Consider the following 14,943-nt stretch of genomic DNA (forward strand, 5'->3'; position numbering starts at 1 on the left):
GGTCAATTCATTTTGTCATCTTACCATGTAAATAAGTACATATATAGTAAAACAACGCTTCGTTCATATCAAAAAACATACTTACACCAGCAGCTACCTTCTTTACATTCTAAAGTCAAGGGCCTTTTGAAATCCCATTTTTACAATGATATTATAGTGAGTAGATTTACAAAACTACGTAAATGAGCTACATCCAGTCAGCCAAAACATATCAATAGACTAATTACAGGATTACTCAAGTTGTAAATATGTGCTAAATTGGATATTGTATAGAAAGGTATATATTATGAAAATAAGAGCTTGGGGCAAAGCCCCTCGCTCTAATTTTCATAGTATATACCTTTCTATACAATAACCGAGACTTATATCCTGATTATCTTTTAATAAAATTGACTTGCTATTCAAAATACAATCTTTCTGAATTTTTCATTCGATTCAAGTAAAATTGTTAAAAAAAATAACCACTTTTCCGAGATAGAAAAAACATAACAAATAGAAAAAAAACATACCAATCCTCCTTTTCTATAAGGTAAGTGGTGCAATAAATTACTTACAATGTGTCTTGTATTTGTCATACACCGTTATCGGATGGTAACAATACATTTGTGTCTTACTTTATTCAGTTACAGTAATATTTGTATTGTGTATGGATAATAATTTTTAAAAGGTTTATAACTAAATTATTTCACCTCACCTATCCTCTTCATGCCGGTCGGCATTTAAGGCCCTGATACATTGTTTCCATCTCACACGGTCTTAAGCTACTGTTCTTGCTGAAGCCCAGCTGTTCCATCCAAGTGATGTTCGTTCTGTCTCTACAGTCCGTCTCCAGGTGGTTTTGGGACGTCCAACTTTCCTTTTCCCCTCTGGTTTCCATGTCAGTGCAACTGAACATATACTGTTGGCATCCATCCTAAGTACATGGCCAATCCATCTCCAACGCCGTTCTATAACATCATCGCTTAGCTTCTTTGTTCCAGCTCTTATGTGGAGGTTTTCATTTGAAATTGTATTGGGCCATCTTATTTTCAATATCTGTCTGAGACATCTATTTTGAAAGGTGTTTAATTTCTTTTTGTCTTGTTCAGTTGTTTTCCAGGTTTCACATCCATACAGTAGGACTGATATGACTAAGCTGTTAAATAGTCTGACCTTTGTTTTAAAAGACAGTACCGATGATCTCCATATTTTTCTTAACCTGCTGAATTGGCCTTTAGCTTTCTTGAACCTGTTGTCCATATCATTGTCACAGCCACCTTTTGTTGTAACTATTCCCCCTAGGTAAGTGAAGGTATCGACATCCTCTAGGTCTTTCTCATTTAACTTCACCGGGTTGTTATTCGTGGTATTCATCCGCATTACTTTTGTTTTAAATTATTTAGTGAGTTTTATTTCACATTCTAAATGAGCCACAGGGCGTATTAAAACATGAACGCATAAGAAAGGAATATCCCACTTAAGTGTTGTCGGTAAAATAGGATACTAAATTTTACAAATCTTAATAAAATTAATATTTTTTTGACGGTATATAAGTCAGATAATGCATATTTTAAGGTTTTTCTTGTCGTAGAACACACCTCGGGGTGTCAGGATTGTTAAAAGAAAGACCTCCCTCCGGTTGGTCTTTCATTTGATCAATCCTGACACCCCTCGGTGTGTTCTACGACAAGAAAAACCTTAAAATATGCATTATCTATAACGTAATCATCAAGTAATTCCCTAGATTGGATTTTTGTATTTTTTAATGATTCTTTTAGCGAAAAAATATATGAATTCAGAAAGAATCGGTAATTAATTTTACGCATTCCAGCACAAAAACCAATAATACATATAAAGAAATAACGAATTTAAAAGTAGTATATAAATTCGTAGATACGATAGATGTGAATGAACCTAAACTAATTACATATTCATCTTTGAATGTTCCTTCAATCAATGTTATACACCACTACTAATTTATCATCATATTTACTATTTCTTTTGACAAAATAAACACAACTGCTAAAATGTTTGAAGAATATACAAAAACTTGACTATATTTTCATTTATATATTCCTATACTAAGTAATTTCATATATATAAATGTAATAAAAATAACATTATTATCGATAACATCTAAAAATACATGTGTACATGTACTACATACCTCAGTACAGTTCAATATGCTGAAGGCAGGTTAACAATATAAGTCTCAAAATGTAAAAATATCTATTTTTCTAAATTTCTTCGACAGTTATCTTTCGTAGAATAGAAACTTCAACTTGACTCGGACTTCTCTTAAACTGAGTTTTACTGTGCGTATTGTTGTGCGTTTGTTTTTTTCTACATTAGCTACAAGTAGAGGAGGAGGGTTGAGATCTCAAAAACATGTTAAACCTCGCCGCTTTTTGCGCCTGTCCCAAGTCAGGAGCATCTGGCCTTTGTTAGTTTTGTATGATTTTTAATTTTAGTTTCTTGTGTATAATTCGGAATGAGTATGACGTCCATTATCACTGAACTAGTATACATATTTGTTTAGAGGGCAGCTTAAGGACGCCTCCAGGTGTAGGAGTTTCTCGCTGCATTAGGAACCCATTGATGGCCTTCGGCTATTGTCTGCTCTATGGTCGTGTTGTTGTCTCTTTGACACATTCCCCATTTTCAATCTCAATTTGATTCAACGCTATCATATTGAAGATAGTCTCACGAACAATGGCATAACGACATGCAGAATTCGTGAAATGTTGATTGGGGATAATGCATTCATTTGACGTTTAGTAGGAGATATTTTTATGTATATTTTATTAATAATGTTAATTTGACAAAAAAGAGAAGCAGAATATTACAAAGCACAAATGAAAAACGAAGTGCGCAAATGCGCAAATTCGTAGTATCTTGAATAATATTATAATAAAATATCAATTAGGTAAATTAAAGATCATCCAACTATATTGGTATCTGTGGAATATTTCTTCAATTAGTCAGATACGGCTATACAGATTGACGACATCAGGAACACTCCAACCTACGAATTTGAATACAACTAAGTATGCGACAAAACTCGTGAAAAGGTATCTTTCCAATGAAAGGGACCTTACACATACATTTTTTTCTAGGTTCACTTCCACCATTTTTTTATTTTCTTTTAGAAAAAGAATGAAGGCCAATAGTTTTTCAATTCCATTTTTTAAATAAGCTTTGAGAGATATTTTCGGCTTCCCAAAGATGATAATGATTGACTATCCCTTCTGTATTGTTTACCCCATGGTGTGTGTCTTTATTGTTGGCATTCTTTCTGTGCTTACATTTTACATTTTAGCGCTCTTAAAGTGTCTAATGTTGGCAATGATCTACATACCCTTTAACGCCTTAGCTAGACCCCGATGTTTTTTGGTGGATTTCGTGTCGCTCAGTGTTTAATTTTCTATCGTTATCGTTTTATATACATACTGTTGTTAGTCATTTGATCGTTTAATGTGCTTTTTGCCATTTCATTGTCGATGTTTTCAGTGTTTTTGATTGTCCAACAAATGAACTTGCATGTTCTTTTTAGTAAATGTCGTCTCTCTTTTATACGTTGTTGTTTTTTTCCACAAGCATGTCATAAGAGCGAATGAGCAGTCTGATGATGCATTTTAAAATAATATTCGTACAATATACAAATCCATCAATCATCTTTGGCCTCTGAATTTCTTAAAATCAGATTAAAGCAATGTGATAAATACATGAAAATGACGACCGTTAAGATAATGTTGGAAACGTTTAACCGGAGTCACATCAACTATACCAACGGTTGTTAAAAGAAGTCATCAATACGTATATACTTCATTTGTATAAGCAAAAACCTAACCCTCTCCCGTTTTACTTATCGAAATGGAAAGTAAGTAGTTCGATTAAAAAGTATCGTAAAGTTTCATTATACCTGCATATGAATGTTAGGTTGCGTGTTAATTTGCATGTTGGGATATGAGGTAGCACTCCACAGATTGGTGTGTAGTTTCGCATTTTGGCCATTGTGGATTTTTCAAATATGAGAGTTAGTGTGAAACAAAATTAATTTTTAGATAGCTGTCGCACGACCTTTGTGATTAAATCGTACAGAAAAAGATAAGGCGAAAGACACCCACTTTTTATTTGATCAATATAAAGATTAATGGTAACAGTTTCTAAAAAGGTAACACTCAAAGGCAAATTCTAGTTTGATCACACTTGTTGGCACCCCCCCCCCCCCCCCTCCCATTTTTGCAATATTGTATGGTACATAAATGCAGAATGTTGCAATGGATAAACATAGAAGGAATAATATTTCACCCTTTTAACTTTTAAAAATCAAATCTATGGAAGATACATATGCACATGTACAACAATAGAAATCCAGGAATAAGAGTTGATATAACATTTTGTGGTTCATTTTCAATTTTATTTTCTAACTGTTGAGTGCTGCGTAAATGCATTACAAGAAACGCATTCTATGTGAACGCACCCAGTCTTACCATGCGATTCCATTCTTTTTGTTAAGTTCTTACCTTAATGTGTATCGTCTTCATTTATTAATGAGACGACCATTGCCTCTTATATCAGACAAATTTTTAATTTAATCCAATTTCGTTTTTGAAACAATGATTAAATTTATAAAATACTCAATTTCAAAGTCAAAATAGGTATCAAATTAGAAACCTTGCATACAAGTATTTGAAAAATTCATTCCCTGGCCCCTCCTATGCTTAAAAAAATGCACAATCATTAGAGTTATACTTGTCTATTCAATAAAGTTAGTGAAGACAGTTTCCTGTACGGAAGAGAAATAATAAAAAAATAGTTATTTCACTTTTATTTCCTGTATTACGAAGAACTAGAGGCTCTCAAGACCCTGTGTCGCTCACCTGGGTCTATGTGCATATTAAACAATGGACACAGATAAATTCATAACAAAATTGTGTTTTGATGATGGTGGTGTGTTTATAGATCTTACTTTACCGAACATTCTTGTTGCTATTATCTCTATCTATAATGAACTTGGCCCAGTAATTACAGTGGAAAATATTTTCTAAAAATCTACAAAAATTTATGAAAAATGTACAAAAATTACTATAAAGGGCAATAACTCCTAAAGGGGTCAACTGACCATATCGGTCGTTTGACTTATTTGTAAATCTTACTTTGCTGAACATTATTGCTGTTCACTGTTTATCTTTATCTATAATATTATTCAAGATTATAACCAAAAACAGAAAATTTCCTTAAAATTACCAATTCAGGGGCAGCAACCCTAAAACGGGTTGTTCGATTCATCTGAAATTTTCAAGGCAGATAGATCGTGACCTGATAAACAATTGAACTCCATGTCAGATTTGCTCTTAATGCTTTGATTTTTGAGTTATACGCCAAAAACTGCATTTTTAAACTAGATACCCCAATGATGATTGTGGCCAAGTTTGGTTTAATTTGGCCCAGTAGTTTCAGAGGAAAAGATTTTTGTAAAAGTTAACGACGGACGACGACAACGGACGACGGACGACGACAACGGACGACGGACGACGGACACCTTTGGGCCAGGTAAGCTAAAAATAAACAATACATTCTGACTAAAAATATAAAAATAATATAACAGAAGTAACAGTGATTAATAGCAGGTTAACAAATTATTTCAATTTAAAAAAATTAGAAAACTATATACTTCTATTGAAAAACACTCACTTGTTACGTTATAACATTTTAAGATAAGACGATAGCATACACTATTGCTCACACGTCCACTACATATGAACTTCGATGGATATGTGTCTTTTTTTCTTTCTTTCTTTTTTTCTTCTTTTTTTTGTTTCTTTTTTGTTTCTTTTTCTCTTCTCTTTTTCTTTTTTCTCTTTGTTGGCAGAATCATGATATCCTCTTTTAAATCGATTTACAACTTTCTTTTAGTCTGGGCGAGAAGGCATATTTCAATATTTTCGAAACCTACATTGATATATCATGTATATTACTGCATTTTGGTTTTGTGCTGTCTCATCGATGGATGGATGTCACATTAACCAACAACTCCTTATTGTATATATAGGTAAATATGTACCCATCACTGTATACTTGAATGTAGAAAAAAAACATTGAAAAATTGTCAAAACATATCAAAAGATAATGGTTAAGCAAAATGTCAACTGTTTATATACTTTGAATAAATGGACATTGAATGTGTCCTATTAACTTTGTGATCATTTCAGATTACGATTCAAGTGCACCAAATACCCATTTCCTCAAGGTGTCACCAAACGGGCCTTTGTTAAACAGCATTTTTTCCAGTTCTGGATTAAATCGACATGGAATTGCTATCGAAGAATAACACGGCGAAATGTTCGATTTGCCAGTACCCATGATGTTAATTAGATATCCTTGATATCCAAGAACTGGAAAGAAAAAGAAAATACAGTTAATATTACACGGATGAGACAACTCATAAAGAAAAAAATAAAAATAAATCTAGAAGTTAAAATTGATACTATAAGGCAGAAGAGCATTAGTTAAGGAACAAAATAAGCTTTGAGTATTTTTAGGTTATGGATCTCTGTTTCAAGATATGTGTTTCGTTTTAATTTTGGAAATTAACGAGTCGGACTTTTACCTCATTTTTGCATTGGTAGTTTTTGGGTTTCAAATTGGAAGAAATAAAATCTAGAATCTACATTCATTTGGTTAAATGACACTTTATGTACTATTGAAGTCATAATATTAAAAAAAATTACGTAGTATCGTAGGCAAAGCAAAAAGGAGCCCGAACATTTTACAAAAAATCCAAACCGTCACCTAAGTATATTCCTAAAATACCAGGCTAATCATAATGTACGCCAAACTCACGATTCGTCTTCATAAGATTCACCAATGGCCCTCAAATCAAATAGAAGTAATATGACGTTGATGAGCATTACATTGTGTAATTATTTAACATTAAGAAAGGTAATACTAAATTCAGCAATCGTAACATATGATAGACACATCTTGCACAGCGTTTAATAGTTATCAAAATAACAGGATTATAATTTTATACGCCAGACGCGCGTTTCGTCTACATAAGACTCATCAGTGACGCTCAGATCAAAATAGTTAAAAAGCCAAATAAATACAAAGTTGAAGAGCATTGAGGATCAAAAATTCAAAAAAAGTTAAAATATTTTAACATACTACCAGTAAATCAACAGAAAATGAACATACTACTGATAATTCATGTCAACACAAATATGATAACTTCTTGGTAAATAATAGCCGAACATTCACATACATTGGTTGAAATTATTCAGAGTATATTGAGAAAAAAACACAGGTTTGATCCCCAATTTTCTACATACGCAGAATGCCTGTACCAAGTCAGGAATGTGAAAGTTGTTCTACATTCATTGTATGTGGTTGGGCTTTTGATTTTTCCATTTGATTAGGAACTTAAATTTAGTTTGGAATTTTCCACGGAGTTCAGTATTTTTGTGATTTTTACTTTTTAACATACTACAATGTCAATTCGTATATTTTCCTACATATATTTCTCCATAAAAGAGGGGCGAAAGATACAAAAGGTACATTCAAACCCATTAGTCGAAAACAAACTGACAACGCTATGGTTTAAAAAAAGACACTTACCTGACGGAAGTTGTAAGCTCCCCGGCTTTGGTAATGCTGCTTTAATTGTTTCGAAATCTGGATCATTGCTTTCAATCTTATATTCAGGATTTCGCATTCCAGAAAACACGCATAATGTTACATTCATATTTCTAAAACAATTAAATGATATGGTTTGAATTTATCCGTCGACGTTTTGGTCTGCTAGAGAGTTTCATACTTGCTTTTCAAAGATTTTTACGTTAAATAAGTGTTGAAGCAAAAATGCACATGCTTTCGTTTTAATTCGATTTTCTTCCTTGAGCCTTACACATTACTTTTAATCGTGACTATTTAAACGACAAATTTGAAATATATAAGTGGCTTCAAGCTTTAGGAAATAAGCTTCAAACCGTTCAATTGATGTGGGTCCGTTTAGTTGATTTCGGAACCTAATAAAACTGCTATACAGCGTTCCACTTATTTTGGATCTCGAGCTTCTTTGATAATTTCTTTACAAAAAATATACAACAAACTCCAGTAACCAACATGAGTTAATGTATTGTTAATTTGGTTCCGTGTTTAAAACTACTATTGCTTTAGAACGACCTGATAAAGACGACACATGAAAACTATGATGCTGTAATATTTTAGAGATTGAAACATTTAATCAAATAGTCACTCTTGCGTGGTATGAAAATAGATGATTTACAATTGATATAATTTGGAAAGTGTACGCCTTATTCTTTCCATTTGATCTTGTTTATAAAAGTTTAAATAATGCCTGTACAATTCATTTTGTAAATGATTATTTATTAAATGCCTGTGGAAATATAAACTAAGCTGAATATATTAACAGCTTTACCAAAGAGCACAAACGTACGAATCGGGCAGTAATTTTAACTGATCATGATGAGGAGTATCATGTATATTGATGTTTTTAACCTTTGAAATGTTCCCTTCGTTAACTGATTGCAACACTATTTGTCATATATTATTAACTATTTTAGTATTCTAAATTTTAGTATTGTACATCTAGTTAGAGATACTCACACTCGTGCATAGTATGAAATAATAAACAAAAGTCCACAAAATCCACATAAATAAAATTCAGTCTTTATCAATTCAAGAATTGAAAGGGAAATCAGTAGCGGCAAAATCTAATAATATCTTACCTCGGTTTCACCTCATGGAAAGTAAACAATGATCGTCTCAAAGTGTATAACTGTATTTGTAGATTTTCTTTATTATGCTTAGTTGCGGAACTATCATAATGTACTATTCTAGCTTACTTTTAAACTAAAATATATATAAAAAAGAAAATGTGATTGCCAATGAGACTACTGTCCACCAGATACCAAAATGACACAGACATTAATAACAACTATAGGTCACCGTACGGCCTTCAACTATGAGCAAAGCCCATACCGCGTAGTCAGCTACCAAAGGTCCCGATAAAACAATATAAAACAATTCAAACGAGAAAACTAACGGCCTCATTTATATCACAAATGAAGGAAAAACAAATATGTAACACATAAACAAACAACAACCACTGAATAATTGGCTCCTGACTTGGGACAGGCACATACATAAAAAATATGGCGGGACTAATCATGTTAGCGGGATCCCAATCCTCCGCTAAACTGGGACAGTTGTATAACAGTACAACATAAGAACGAACTATAAAAATCAGTTGAAAAAGGCTTAACTCATCAGATGGACAAAAATAAACGTGGCCGAGTACTTGTACATCCCGACACAAAAAGACACCATAAACAGATCTGAGATATAGAGTTATCTTATATGCCGACTTAAAGTAATCTATTTTGTTGATAATCTGTTGTAGAAGACTGATTATCAATTAAACGACAGCAACATAAATCACTGTCCAATAGGAGCAAGTGCATTGTGTTAAAAGTCAAAGTAAAGCTATAACACATGTGTTGAAAGGCTCATGGATAAAGTATGTCATGCTAAGTTGACAATAGATACCGTACTGCGCGTTCAACATGTTCAATTTGAAAACTTAAAATCAAAAATGAGCAGTAAAATCAAGTTTATTGATGAAAACTGAAAACAGTTTTTTAAGCACAAAGCAGTACAAAACATAAAGGTAAAGGAAAAAAGGTTTAATAAAGATTTGTTTTTATAAATCATATATGCTATATGTCTCTATGTAAGTGTCTCTTTGATTGCTGATCGAATTCCGATCTTGCATCTTGATCACCATACACTAATTTCCTTAAGTCTTCATCAAATTCACCTTGTTAAACAGCAAGTTTTCAAGATCTGGATTATATCCACGCGGAATTTCAATCATAGAAGAGCGTTCCTTTATTTTCGTTTTACCACTTGGCATGATAAAAATCATGTAACCTTGATATCCAAGTGCTGAAAAAGATATCGTGCGACTAGTAGATTATATTCATAAACTATAACATGTAAATATAGATTCTACCACTGAATCTAGTGTAATACGATATTTATCCACCCGAGACAGTTAAATTTTCAAATTTAAAGTCCGAGCCGCCTCGGCGAGGACTTTAAAATTGATAATTTAACTGTCGAGAGTGGATAAATATCGTATTACACTAGATTTGGTGGTGGAATTTGTTTCTCTAATGATTTTCTAACATTATGCAGGCAAACTTATTCCTTCTTTTCGAAAGATCTGCAAAAAGATGTGTTTTTTCGATGTGACGTCGTCAGGTATGGTCGCCTTTTTTCAAGCCGTCACAATAGGAAATTCAGCGGAAAGCAAGAAAATTCGACGTCATAATCGGATTTTAACCAATGAAGTACTGAGATCAAACGAACCACACGTTGATTAATTTTTTTTTATACAATAGGTGCAGAAAGGGATAAATTGACGAAGAATTAGAGAAACTGAAATATCTAGGATTTTGTTACCATACAAAAAAATGTTCACGTTTACTAAATCAATTCATCGATTGATTTGGTTACAAAGTAAGCTGTACATACTGGTTTTAAAACACGTACAGTGAGATAGAACCAATGTATTCACATCTGTATATGATAAATTAAAATATATTTATTTATGTATTGCTTAAGTAACATTTACGAAAAACATGGTCCTAAACAATGTCGATATCATATTATGTCATGCGTTTCACAGACGGGCATGACGTCTTTCCGCTAAATCATTTGTATGTGTACTGATTAATACCTAAGACTGGTTTCTATCACTGCAAGTAGTCATGGGTCGGAAGCTCTTTTGTTTTATTTTCCATTTCTGTTTTTGTTTGGTTCACTCGAATTTGAATCAAGCCATTTTTAACTGTTTTAAAGACTGGTCTTATGTAACTCTGTCGCTCCACTCTCCTTGGTTAAAGGATTGGTTTAGCTCTCAATGTCATGTTGAACCCCATGTATACTTGTGTTAATATCAACCAGATGTTTGTTATTCAACAGTTACCTTTGTTATAGTTAGTCTTATTTGTTTTTTGATTATTGGTTTGTTATAAGTCAGTTCATTTTCTTTTTCGTTTTATGGGCCATTGAAGTCTACTATTAAACGTGAGGGATATTGAGCAAAATAGTTAATAAAATTGAGAATGGAAATGGGGAATGTGTCAAAGAGACAACAACCCGACCAAATAAAAAACAACAGCAGAGGGTCACCAACAGGTCTTCAATGTAGCGAGAAATTCCCTCACCCGGAGGCGTCCCTCAGCTGGCCCCTAAACAAATATATACTAGTCCAGTGATAATGAACGCCATACTAATTTCCAAATTGTACACAAGAAACTAAAATTAAAATAATACAAGACTAACAAAGGCCAGAGGCTCCTGACTTGGGACAGGCGCAAAAATGCGGCGGGGTTAAACATGTTTATGAGATCTCAACCCTCCCCCTATACCTCTAACCAATGTAGAAAAGTAAACGCATAACAATACGCACATTAAAATTCAGTTCAAGAGAAGTCCGAGTCTGATGTCAGAAGATATAACCAAAGAAAATAAACAAAATGACAATAATACATAAATAACAACAGACTACTAGCAGTTAACTGACATGCCAGCTCCAGACTTCAATTAAACTGTATTCAGCTTTCCATTAGTGATATAGATATCAAGATCGAGAAAAGGGCAGTGGTCATTGTTAGTATTAGCTTTATTTAAAGTAAGTTCAACAGGATAAATTTCATTAATATACATACTGAAGTCGTCATTATTGAGAGCCAAAATATCATCCAAATATCTAAAAGTATTATTAAATTTGTTTATCAGATGTTGTTCGAGTTAACCCTATATACAAAAAATAACAGTCATGAAATCTAAACTTCCGAAAAAAAACTAAACATGAAATTAACATGCTCAAATTCAAAGTTTTTTACGCAATGTTTTGTGGAATAATTTGTCTTTTCTTAGTCTTTAATTTTGAGCCATTGTGTAGTTAGTTTCGAATGTCCAATTTGTCACTTGTGCCTCATTTTTTACTCATATAAATGGCATGATAACAAAAATTTACCAGAATGTAGATGGACACTACCTTCCTCTGGTAACATGGACTTGATTCTATTGTAATCGGGATCTTTGCTGTCAATATTACATTCGGGATTTGGCATTCCAGAAAACACATGCAACAATACTTTCATGTATTCCATTTCTAAGATATATCAGAGTTTTTTATTTGTTAGCAATAAAAATAAAGTGTATGCCATGAAAAATGTTTCATTCGTAAATCTACGGACATAACCAATTGTATAATTGATCGAGTTTTCTCTGATATGCTTGAGGCCAAATGTTAAAATAAAAAGATCCAAAACTGTGTATGATAATATTATAAATTCTCTCATCTATATTCTATACCATGAAATAACAGACATTAACAGATAAACGAGATGATTTCATCTTTTCAATTGTCAACTACCCATTTCGCAAAACATATTGCATTTACACATATTCTTTGATATGTTACGCTCGTACATTTTTTCATTATATGGACTTCATTTCGAGGGAGGCTCCGATTATAAAAAAAAATAACTTAATCAATAGGACGAATCCTGTTCTACCTCGCTTTGCTCATACGAACATAAAGATTGTCTAAATAATGCGTGAAAAAAAAAATAAACAATGTTGGATGATAAATTGCACGGATTATTATTAGGAGGAATTACTGAAAGCGACACTACAGAATATTTACAGTCACCATTACAGATATGATGATCGATACGGTATGTATGTCTAAACTCACTAGCACAATGTGTTTGTGATCTTTTTATATCAGAAGAGTCTTCTTATTTACAATTGTTACAACCTGTCGAGGTTACTTATTTTGCTTCTCTTGCAGTTTGCTTTTGTTTTTCACTTTAGTTGGTATTATTAAAAAATCACAAAAGTACTGAACTTAGAGCAAAATCAATTCGGAAAGTCCGTAATCACATGGCAAAATCAAATAACAAAACACATCAAAAACGAATGGACAAGAACTTTCATATTCCTGACTGGGTACAGGCATTTTCAAATGTAGCAAATGGTGGATTAAACCTGGTTTTATAGCGCTAACCCTCTCACTTTGACGACAGTCTCATCAACTTCAGTTATATTTAAAATGATGCGTTAACTAAACAGACACAATAACTAAAATAGTCAAAATATGGGTACAGCAGTCATCATCGTTTAACAATTTTAAAAGGAACAATTAAAGATATGTGTAAGGTATGAAATTACTGTTGCTACTATTTACAGAAGGGAATTAACAGGTTGATATGGGTTCTTCGTTATAAAGCTATACATTTAATCATATAACCCATACATAATAACTGTCAAGGCCTGAATAGGTTTTCCATCTGTTTAAATTCGCAATACTTCACAAAATATAAAATAGAGTATACTGTTTACCTCTTCTAATGAATGTTTTTCTCCGTCCCTGTCTTCTTCTTTGAGTTGTAATTGGTTAAATGATTAGATTGTTATACTTTTTTGGTCCAAATATATTTACTTTGTAAAGAAAAACATTATCTAAATATAGTTCATAAAATTATTCTTCATCTTTGAAACGTTCATATTGTGTTATGTTTATGTGTATATTAAATGATATAAGATAACACATGATATATATCATAATTTCAAACGATGCGATTCTAAGTCAACCAGACTTGCCTGTTTCAGAATACATATTATCTTGTTAATCATTTTCTCTACCCTGATATCATCGGATCATGCGTTTTATTTTATATAAGGACTTACAAAATTATGTTACACCTTAAAACTATTTTAAATTTAATGCTAGTTATAGGAGCTGCATTAAGTTGTTATTGAAATAGCTATATCACTGATAATCATCCCCTCTTAGATTTTTTTTTTTTTTTAAAAACCATAATTTAAAGGTATAAAATATAAAAAATCTGCAAGCCGAAACACAATAAACAGCAGTCACATACTTAACTATATGAATTACATGTATGCATTGTCCTACATATTGGTGTTTTTATGTTGTCCGTCTTACACTGAATCTATACTGTTTGCTTTATGGAAAAAAAATGATTAAAACAGAACTTGCGTTTTCAGATTAAGAAAGGGTCTAGGAAACTCTCAGATAGCACGATTTGACCATTTGTTGAACAAAAATAAATAACCGATCCAAAACAATCCTCCACTCCCCACAAACACGCTACCACCACCGAACATTAAATGGTCTTCTCCTTAACACTGTATCGGTGTCATATGCATCTCTGGAATCAACTGCTAGATTTTATAACAATACCGTGAGTCTTTGAGCTCTGACCTGTATCATTAGTACATATATTTCTATTATTTGATTTAATTTCTGAATATGATTTATTATTTTTTTTTAAGAAAACACTATACGGTACACTGCTATATTGCAATAAAAAAATTGAAGGTCCTTATCCTGATGCAATCCTGGCAAAACAAGCAAAACAAAATAAATTAATTCAAAATTATAAATATTAAATTGATGACGAATAACCACATCAACACTATCGGTGTCAATCAGGACTTGGTGACTTTTGAGCTGCTAACTTCTTTGAAGATAAAATGATGATCAACATAGTGGCATTACCCTTGAGGCTATTAAAAGATCTATCATTGTAAAGATACACGACATTTCTAATATCTAGGGGAAATGTATATAAGTAAATCTCTTTAGGTAGAGTCAATTTCAACCCACATTTTTTTAGACTTGAGGAAATTTTGACAAGGGACATTGATAATATATTTAATTCATAAAAAAGACATGTATATTGCGCTGTTGATTTAGATTCAAAATATTACATTAGTTGTGGAAAAGAACATTAATAAGACGTATACATGTGTCTAGCTTAAATGTCGTTAATAGTACAAACTTATACCCGAGGGTCCTCATCTCTGCTTCACAAAAGGGGACGAATGATACCC

At 32.4% G+C, this 14,943-nt stretch overlaps 1 protein-coding gene across 1 annotated transcript; it reads right to left on the minus strand.

Annotated features, from left to right (window-relative positions):
• Window positions 1-4,797: 4,797 nt before the first annotated feature.
• LOC139501830 (uncharacterized) lies at window positions 4,798-8,838 on the minus strand. The gene is made up of 3 exons (XM_071291053.1): window positions 8,733-8,838; window positions 7,600-7,730; window positions 4,798-6,377 (listed from the first exon to the last, which is right to left on the minus strand). The coding sequence occupies exons 2-3, from the start codon at window positions 7,724-7,726 to the stop codon at window positions 6,196-6,198; spliced, it is 309 nt and encodes a 102-aa protein (XP_071147154.1). The 5' UTR covers window positions 7,727-7,730; window positions 8,733-8,838; the 3' UTR covers window positions 4,798-6,195.
• Window positions 8,839-14,943: the final 6,105 nt, after the last annotated feature.

Source organism: Mytilus edulis, chromosome 13, assembly GCF_963676685.1.
Source record: "Mytilus edulis chromosome 13, xbMytEdul2.2, whole genome shotgun sequence".
Taxonomy (NCBI): domain Eukaryota; kingdom Metazoa; phylum Mollusca; class Bivalvia; order Mytilida; family Mytilidae; genus Mytilus; species Mytilus edulis.

What these genes read in the sequence shown, in the direction of transcription:
- LOC139501830 (XM_071291053.1), bottom strand. Translation starts at nt 7,726, where the DNA reads ATGAATGTAACATTATGCGTGTTTTCTGGAATGCGAAATCCTGAATAT. An exon ending in GAGCTTACAACTTCCGTCAG is followed by an intron (nt 6,378 to 7,599) that starts GTAAGTGTCTTT and finishes TTTTCTTTCCAG; the next exon opens with TTCTTGGATATCAAGGATAT.